The sequence below is a fragment of the Nestor notabilis genome, unplaced genomic scaffold, assembly GCF_000696875.1.
Source record: "Nestor notabilis isolate BGI_N333 unplaced genomic scaffold, ASM69687v1 scaffold13660, whole genome shotgun sequence".
NCBI lineage: Eukaryota > Metazoa > Chordata > Aves > Psittaciformes > Psittacidae > Nestor > Nestor notabilis.
In genome coordinates, this window is record NW_009911704.1 from 113380 (window position 1) to 122602 (window position 9223).

Below are 9223 nucleotides of genomic sequence, written 5' to 3' on the forward strand. Positions count from 1 at the left end.
CTTTCCCTATTCATTACCTTCCCTCACTCTCTAATTAAGCCCCTCTGGTCTGGAGGACTCTTAGAAAACATCAGCTGGGATGAAACACTCATCACTGCTGACAAGGGCTGCAACACAGTGGTTCTCGCATGATGTGGCAGCTAAGGAATGATTTAGGGTGCACCAGCAGTGTCCAAATCTCTGGCTTTTTTCAGAACATTCTGGGGTATTTCTGTGGGATCTTTGGGATGAGGGATGCAGACACAGGACTTGAATGTTGTGATATGGAAGTGGTCACCACGTGAACTAACTGTGTCCCTTTGTACCTGGCAGGGCGAGATTGGGGAGCCCGGACAGAAGGGCAGCAAGGGCGACAAGGGGGAGCAGGTGAGTGGGGTAGATGCTGTTGAAGCCACTTCCCTGGAGGAGCGTGGTTCTGGTGTGTGTCTTGCTGGAAACAGAAAATACCAATTTAATTTCTTTCTGTCATTGCTTCATTTTCTCCTTTGCTTCATCAAATACCCACACAATGTAAAAAAGAGGGAGGACCCGAGGTGTGAGCCTGCAGCTCCCAGGAACATACTGAGATGTTTCCATGTCACCCCTGTACTGTGTAAATATCAGGAGCAGCCCCTGCCATTCGAGTCAGGTGTTGGGCTGTAGTTCCTTTTCTAGTTGTCTGCAGCACTCTCAGGCACCCTTTATGCGCTGCTCAGAGCCAGGGGAAGATACATGACACATAAGTATCTAGAGAGAACTGAGTGGTGTGATGGTGTGATGGTGTTTTGCTTGAGAAAAAGCGCATTTAGATGTGTCTGCTGTGCCACTGGCACCAGGGCTGAGGGATGCTGGTGTGTCTGGGGAGACCTGACCCTCTTCTCTCTCTGTTTTGGGAATTAATGCACATTGAATGGAAGCTGTCTTGAAGGGCATCGCCTTTCGAAGGTGAGGGGTTTTACTGTGCTCCTAATGCTGACATTGCTCTTCTGTTTCATGACAGGGTCCACCAGGTCCTACTGGCCCGCAGGGTCCAATTGGTCAGCCTGGCCCCGCTGTGAGTATTGTCTCCCACTAGCAGAAATTCCCTTTCTTACCATAAGATCCCGTGGGAAGCTCTGGAAGGACTGGCAGTTCCTCCCTGGCACTGCTGATGCCCAGGGCATTACCACTGGCTGAAGCAGGAGGTGGTGGGGATGGGACTTTGCATCTGCCTCATGACTTTGCTAAGCTGTGGTAGACCCTTTCCTCGTAGGGTGCTGATGGAGAGCCAGGTCCCAGAGGACAGCAAGGCCTCTTTGGTCAGAAGGGTGATGAAGGCCCTCGAGGTTTCCCTGGTCCCCCTGGCCCAGTGGGCTTGCAGGTAATTGGCAGCATCGAGGGAGGGCTCAGGGTGATGAGAGCTGGGGTTCCGCCTGAGATGTTCACAGCTCAAACCCATCTCCTCCACAGGGCTTGCCTGGACCGCCTGGTGAGAAGGGAGAAACAGGTGATGTTGGGCAAATGGTAAGATGCTTTTGTACTTCTCTATTTGTCACTGGCATAGACGTTGCTTCAAGAAATGTGTCTTAAATCTGTCTCCCCTTTCTCTCAGGGCCCGCCAGGCCCACCTGGACCCAGAGGTCCCTCAGGACCACCAGGAGCAGATGGTCCGCAGGGTCCTTCTGGGGGAATAGGAAATCCTGGTGCAGTAGGAGAGAAGGTAAGAAAACATCCAGGGAAACCTGACTGAGGCTTTGCTGTGCCGGTAAACTCAGCACCCTGCAGAAGTACAGGTGTGCTCATCCTCTTTTCCCCTCTGCAGGGTGAGCCTGGTGAATCTGGTGAGCCTGGTCTTCCTGGCGAGGTTGGCCTCCCGGTGAGTACACTACAGGGTGGCTCCTAATCTGATGGAGAAGAGCTTTTCTTCAGGGGTATCCTCTGAAGAGCTGTTGAAGGACAGACATGTCCTGGTTGGACAGGCATGGATGTGGATGGGGCTGCAGGGGCTGTACCAGTCGTGTTCTTGGTCTGGGTATTGGGTGACACATCACAATGTTCCTGGGTATTTATAGTGTAACATTTAGTCACCGAACATGGGCTACCCACAGCTGAACATCATGAACACCATTTAGCCTTCGTGGGAAGGGACTGCTAAATCATGTTCTCGTGCTTTGGGATACAAATAGAGCTTCTTTCTCAGAATTGATCCGAAGAGGAGTTAGAGATTGGTAAGTTGTTTTCCTGGAAAATAGAAACACCCTTTTTTCCTTTACAGGGTCCTAAAGGTGAAAGAGGTGAAAAAGGTGAAGCAGGTCCTTCTGGTGCTGCTGGTCCACCTGGCCCCAAAGGTCCACCAGGCGATGACGGTCCCAAAGGCAGCCCTGTATGTACCCCTCCTGCCCAAGCAGTGCTCCTTTGTCTTGCCCAGCAGAGATTTCTGCAAGAAAGAGATCTCTGTGGAAATCTGAAACAGTTTACCAGCCAGAGAATTGCTCCTCCAATGATACATGGTACTAGTCCCCTTCTTCAAGGTGCTAAGGAGGAAAAGACCCACCTGTACCTTATCTTCCTGCAGTACTTGAGTTATTGGTCCTTTTTGCAGGCTATCAGAAATCCCTATGGAAAGGGCCTGCAGTAGGTTCACTTTACACTTGAGCTTATGTATTGCCAAGGTCCTCTGCACCAGAGTGAAGCTTCTGAAACAGTGCGGAGATATATGTGAATCTGGGAGTTGTACCTCAAGGGTCAGAACCTTGCTGATGCTGATTGCTGTAGCTCTGTTGAAGCCAGTAGAGCTATACTGATCTATACCAGATGACAATAGCACAGTATTTATCTCGCTGACTTCTTTGATACTTGCCTGCTGAAGAAATTTCTGCTGTGATACGCAGAGGAGGCAGGAGAGTCAGTCATCACTCTCAGCAGATGGGGTTTGGGGATATTATGTTACTGGTTGAGGCCTGTTGTCTGAACACTGGTCTCAGAGTCATTTGAAGTACACAATAGACATTGTATGGAGAAGAATGGTGAAGTGTTTTAGTCATTAAATGCTTTGAGAGGATCTTCCTGTGTGTTATCAGGACATGACACCATGTAGTAAGCAATCACCACGTATCGAGCAAAAGTAAAACCTAACCTGCACATTCCCCAAAGCTGTGAGGATTTTGCTGTCACTTGTCCAATGTGTTTATGAAAAACTAGTGATGCTCCTGCTTTGCGCAGGGTGGATGCAGAGCTGAACTGGTGGCTGGGACAGGATGAAATCACTGAAGATGAGTTGTGATCTGGGACTGTCTGAGGGTGGAGAACCGGGGCTTTGCTCCATAGGATGACTGTCTGTGTTGTCACTGGGGTCACAGGCACTAGTGTTCCACTGTGCTCCAGATGCAATCTCTCTGATTTAGGGATATCCTTCTCTCTTTGCAGGGTCCGGTTGGTTTCCCTGGTGACCCTGGTCCTCCTGGAGAACCTGGTCCAGCTGTAAGTGTCTGTCTCATAGAAAAGCAGTTAGGTTCCTCCTTGTGGTTTGGTAAAATACATCAGTGTGCTGTTCGTTCACCAGCATCTCCTCTGGAATTCACTCTTCCTTTACTTGGCAAAGAGGAGGAAGTTGCACCATGAGACTATTTGTCTGACCATGCTACAAGCTTTGGGGCAGTAGCTGTACAAGTGCTGCTACCCGTGATATTTGACATAGGACGTTTGCTGTTGCCAGTGTTCCCAACAAGAGATGGGAAGGGACGGTGCCTGGTGGCATGAAGACCAGCTGAACACTCCTGTTGCTGCTAATGTTTTGCTCAACTGTATTCATACCCAAAGTGCATCTGTTTGTTTCTTTGTTCTTCCTTTTTAGGGTCAGGATGGTCCCCCTGGTGACAAAGGTGATGATGGCGAACCTGGACAGACTGTGAGTAACTGAATAGGTGACCTCTGTTCCCCATCAGTCCCCAAGGTTTCCGTGCACAGGTCCAAGGACATACAGCACCCAATTCCCACCAGCTTCTGCTGCGCTGGTCCCCTAGTGCCTGTCTCTCCCGCCTGTGTCAGCCTGGCCGCTGCATCCACCCAGGCTGCTTAGCAATGTATCCTCAAAGCAAACATTAACTTCTGGGAAAACAAAACTCCTTCATTTTAACTTTGCTGTGCCTTATGGTGTTTCCTGGTGGGAAGGGATAAAACAAGAAACCACCTGCACCCCGAGGAGGTGTTGGGAGTTGTGCTGCCCACGCCTCGGCTCAGCACAAACTCCAGAGCTCAACTTGAGTTTTACACGTTTGCTCCTCCTTCCCATGTCTCGTGGTGCAGTTATGGCTTGTTCTGCTTCCCTCTCTATCTAGGGTTCCCCTGGTCCCACGGGAGAGCCAGGCCCCTCTGGACCCCCAGGAAAAAGGGTAAGCTGATGGTTTTAGGGGTGTTCTTCCAAATGTATTTGCGTTCAATTTGTGAAGCTGATGTTAGTAATAGGTCTACAGTAAATGCAAAGCAGTAGCATGTGAAATAAAAAATAATTAAAAGGAGTATCTTTTTAATGCACCATCCCAGCCATTGGGAATTGCTGGGAAGTTGTCATCACAACCCATGGATTTCTGAGATTTTAACACCCAAAAGCAAACACAAGGATAAGGTGCTCCTGCTCTTCCTGCCTTGCTGCAGAGCCCAGGGATTCATTTAGCAAGAAGTTAATTTAAAAAGCTTCTCGGAGATATTTGTCTTCATTTTGTCTTCTTCCCTGGGGCTGTAGCATCATTTTGCTAATTCCAGTGGTTCATTTCAGATCAGTGGGATCTAATTGCATTTTGCATCTATTTTATGCTTTCTCTAGGGCCCTCCTGGTCCAGCTGGTCCCGAAGGAAGGCAAGGAGAGAAAGGAGCCAAGGTAGGAGCTGAAAGGGGTTTCACTTCTGCTGCCCTTTGTATGCCAAAAGGATCTCCCTTCAACAGTGCTGGCGTTTGAAGGACAGTGATTTGATTTCTCTGTGTGTTACAACAAATTAGCCTGAGTTTGGGGCTGTTGACCTCCAGTCTAAGCTTATGTTTCATCTTTTCACAAACTCCGTGGAGATAATTAGGGCTTGGTAAGGTCATGAGAATGTTTTGCTTGTTTTGAAATTACAAAGTGCCATGTTTGGCAATTCAGTGTGTTGTAACTGAGAGGCGTGCACAGCCCTGCGTCCTTTCCAGGGCAGACACAGTGTTACTGGACCAGGGTTGTTTTGGCAGGGGTGGTGGGGAGATGTAGAGTGGGATTGCAAACTACAGACCCAGTTTTTGTGGTGGCTGTGGGAGCTCTGGTGGAAGAGGATGTCCTTTGATAGCTCATGTCCCAGGACCATACCCAGGACAGCTCAGAGAGCTCACAGCCAAAGGGTGGTTCCTGCTGGAAATCAGCAGAAATGGTAAAACCTGAAAAGCGAAAGAACTTGGAGGCTGTCCTCAGTGTGTAAGGGCTGGGGAGCAGTAGGAAAACGAACGTATAGGAAGTTTAACATGCTTTGCCTGGACCAGCGCTCGCTCTGTGACACCCTGGCAGCAGCCACAGCGTATTCAAGAAGATCGTTTGATGCCCTAGTGCAAATTAAACCATGCTGCCTCTTACATCTAGGGTGAAGCTGGTTTGGAAGGACCTCCTGGCAAGACTGGCCCAATCGGTCCCCAAGGTGCTCCAGGGAAGCCCGGCCCTGATGGTCTTCGAGGGATTCCTGGTCCAGTTGTGAGTATGCCCAAACTGAGCAGAGTCTGAGAAAGCTGCTGGGCAGGGTTGTTCCTGGTGCTTACCGTAACCCATCTGCCTTGGAAGATGCCTTTCTCCCAGTGTGACGCTTAAATGCCTGATAGCAGATAAAACACATTTAGTGGAAATAATGTAACACTGAATATCACCTCCCAGCATGTTTTACTTAAGACTTGGGTCTGCTCACTCCTCTCCATGGGTGAAAGTTTCCTACAAGGTCCCTTTTCCAGTAGGGATTTGAGCATGAAAGGAACATAAATCCTTTAGCCTTTACCACCTGTGAGAAGCGAGGGCAAACATTCCCTGGCACAGGGACCAGATAAGGAAAGGTGAATAATGGGAATAATCCCAGCTGGGAACACTGCTCTCATGAGAAATTGTTTTGAGGGAATTGCACTGTTTTACAGGGTGAACAAGGTCTCCCGGGATCCCCTGGCCCAGATGGTCCTCCAGGCCCAATGGTATGTCCAGACCATCAAATTCCATGTGTTTTTGAAAGGAGTGAATGCATGGGGCAATGGTTGGACTTGGTGATCTTAAAGGTCTTTTCCAACCTAGCTGATTCTATGATTTCACATGAATTCATTCTCTTTTGTTTTCCCTCCTGTCTCTCAAAGGGCCCACCGGGTTTGCCTGGTCTTAAAGGAGACTCCGGCCCCAAAGGAGAGAAGGTGAGGATATCACACACAATCTCATTGCATGACCTGGTGCTTGTGTCTGGGTGTGGGGAAAAAAATGCCGTTGTAGAGGGGTTCTGCAGCTGGCAAAGTCCTATCACCTTGCTTAGATACTTGGGATGTATCTAGCAATGTCCTTGCTGGGTGGCTTTGGCATTTGGGTGCCATCAGTGAGAGATCATTGTTAACATCTGCTGCTTTCCTCTAGGGTCATCCAGGTTTAATTGGTCTTATTGGGCCACCAGGAGAGCAGGGAGAAAAGGGTGACAGAGGTCTCCCAGGGCCCCAGGGCTCAGCAGGACCCAAAGGAGAACAGGTGAGTATTCCAGAAGACATTCACGGAATGTGCTTTTGAGCTGTGGGGTTTGCTGCCCTCGAGCAGGTACAGCACAGCGGAGATGCTCAACCTTGGCGAATTTCTGAGGAATATTTTCTATATTAATGTGTTTTATTTTACATGTGAGATGGAGATGCTCCAAAATGACCCATTTTTAGTGGAAGGCGGGTTCTCAAGGATCATATGAAAAGAGCTGAGTAGACTTGGAGGGATGGTACCATTAAATATGCATCTAGGGGACAGTGTTTTAAAACTGTGTGTCAAATGGGATAGGAGATTCTTTGGTCTTGCTCTTATCTGGACCATGCACATGCTTAAAACCAGTTAAACCTCCAAATTTGAATGGAGTCCTCCAAAACCAGTTGGTCAGCTGTGAGCAGATGTCAGTTTTGTAGTTATATGCCAGCACTGGTGTATTAAAGTCAATGCTGTTCTGCTTTTATTTTCCAGGGTATCACAGGTCCTTCTGGACCGATCGGACCTCCAGGGCCACCAGGATTACCGGTACGTGACAAATAATTGCCTCTGAGTTCCCCGGGAGCTACACGGTCTTTCTGGAGTCACCTCTGTGCTCCCAGATACACCCAGCAGAGTCTTTCTGGCCTGAGCTTGTATGAGAAAGCTGATGGGGATGGTTTTGCCCAGAGGAGCTGGTTAAAAACACTTGACCAGGTTACAGGAGTACTGAGGGGTGATGGTTGAGCTGAGAGATGGGCACAGTGGGAGGGAAGACAGGGAAATGAGCCCACCCTGTTTCCCTCCCTCTTTCTTTTGGGTTACCTGCAACCACATGGTGATTTCTTGCACTTTCTGCTGTTGGTGTGTTTTTGACTGGATGCCCAAAGGCTGCAGCCTGCACCTTGGGCAATCAGCATGTGCTGTGTGTCCTCTGCATGGAGCCAGGACCAGCCCTGGGCTGTAGTAATCACCCAGCAGCTTTTCCAGCCCCCATCCAGGCAGGAGTGTGGAGCATGGAGCACTGACACACATTGGTCTGACACAAATGTGTTTTATATGTTAGCAAGTAACACTGAACTCCAACGGATGGGAAAAGTGGGAAAAGAAAGGAAGTGAATACTGAAGCCCACCTTGTCTAAGGCTACTCCGTCTCTCTGAGGGGAGCCTGCTATTTTCTCTGCTGGGAACTGCACTGACTCTGCTCTATTTTTCTCCAAACAGGGTCCACCTGGTCCCAAAGGTGCTAAAGGATCATCAGTGAGTATAGACATTGTTAAAAGAAGAGGCTGAGGAGCAGTTATTAAGTGCATAACCCTCCGCAGCTCCTCCACGTCAGTGGCACTAAGGCAATTGGCCAAAGATGGCTGTAGCAAGTACACCCTTTTCGGGCTGTCTGAGCCCGAGGAATGGTAACGGGGAAAGGTTTCTGTTGCACACACTGTGCTTCAGTGAACATCAGTGCAGCAGAGACCACAAGGAGGAATCCAGTGCACAGTCCTTAGGAGAAAACCTGCTGCTGTAAGGCGGCGGGTATTAAAAATAGACAGAGCGGGAGGTGGCGAGCTGGGAAGTGCAGAACGCAGCGAGAATGTGACAGTGAAGCAAGATTCATGTTACAGATCTCCCATGCAGGCAGCTAAAAATTCCTCTTGGGCAGCTCCCTAATGTCTCCTTCCCGTGCAGAACTCAACGTTTTATTGAGATTTTATTTGATTTATGAACATTTGGGTTGGTTTGGAGAGGTCACATTGCCAGGCACTGGAACAGTCTTCCCTTTCCATAGGAAGCCTAAGCAAGAGCTGACTGTTTAACCCCAAGCATTTGACTGATCTTTTCCTTAAGCATCCTTGGAGGAGGGATGGGGGAGTGCAAGGAGGACCCCTCTTATTTGCTGAAGGGTGCAGGAAGAAGGGACAGGAAGAAAGTTTCTACCACAAGAGACTATTAGAAGAACTAATGTTTGGGATGTGCTGGAGATGACAAGTGCTTTTTCCTGTGTGACTCATATGTCTTTCCCTTGTTTTTCTTCCCAGGGTCCAACAGGTCCAAAGGGTGAATCGGGTCTTCCTGGGCCACCAGGGCCTCCTGTAAGTAGAACCCATTATAGGAAGCATGAAATGAGGCTCAGATTTAGTGGGTGTTGTAATGCCGGGGACTAGAAGATTTCTGGGCAGAGATTCAGTGTGTTGGGAGTCCCTGCAATGCATTGAAATCTCTTAGAGGTGCTGGGGAAGAAAGCAGAATGTGAATGGAGAAGTTACTAATGGGAAGATGACAAGAGAAGATGGATCCAGTGTTCGAGTTTGGTGGCCAGGGTTTTTATCAGTGCCATCATGGGTGTTTTACATGTGTGTATGTCTTGTGATGCTGCTTTGGCCTCTTCTGTCTCTTCCCCACTGCCAATGCAATGAGTGGTTATATCTTCTTTCCCCACAAATTAGGGTCCTCCTGGAGAAGTCATCCAGCCATTGCCCATCCAGTCTTCCAAGAGGACCAGGCGGAACATTGATGCCAGCCAGCTGGTGGATGATGGGAATGACGATAACTACAAGGGCTAGGCAG

General features: G+C 49.0%; 1 protein-coding gene across 1 annotated transcript in view; it reads left to right on the forward strand.

The window, feature by feature from the left end:
• LOC104406894 (collagen alpha-1(V) chain) overlaps positions 1 to 9223 on the forward strand; it is a gene marked incomplete at its 5' end in the record, with an annotated part of 104397 nt that overhangs the window by 86047 nt on the left and 9127 nt on the right. The window contains 19 exons of the mRNA XM_010016014.1: positions 313 to 366; positions 980 to 1033; positions 1232 to 1339; positions 1429 to 1482; positions 1571 to 1678; positions 1781 to 1834; positions 2234 to 2341; positions 3385 to 3438; positions 3812 to 3865; positions 4296 to 4349; positions 4781 to 4834; positions 5561 to 5668; positions 6097 to 6150; positions 6307 to 6360; positions 6575 to 6682; positions 7154 to 7207; positions 7883 to 7918; positions 8695 to 8748; positions 9103 to 9214. Of these exons, the coding sequence (XP_010014316.1) occupies positions 313 to 366; positions 980 to 1033; positions 1232 to 1339; positions 1429 to 1482; positions 1571 to 1678; positions 1781 to 1834; positions 2234 to 2341; positions 3385 to 3438; positions 3812 to 3865; positions 4296 to 4349; positions 4781 to 4834; positions 5561 to 5668; positions 6097 to 6150; positions 6307 to 6360; positions 6575 to 6682; positions 7154 to 7207; positions 7883 to 7918; positions 8695 to 8748; positions 9103 to 9214 (1336 nt within the window). The remainder of the gene's footprint in view (positions 1 to 312; positions 367 to 979; positions 1034 to 1231; positions 1340 to 1428; positions 1483 to 1570; positions 1679 to 1780; positions 1835 to 2233; positions 2342 to 3384; positions 3439 to 3811; positions 3866 to 4295; positions 4350 to 4780; positions 4835 to 5560; positions 5669 to 6096; positions 6151 to 6306; positions 6361 to 6574; positions 6683 to 7153; positions 7208 to 7882; positions 7919 to 8694; positions 8749 to 9102; positions 9215 to 9223) is intronic.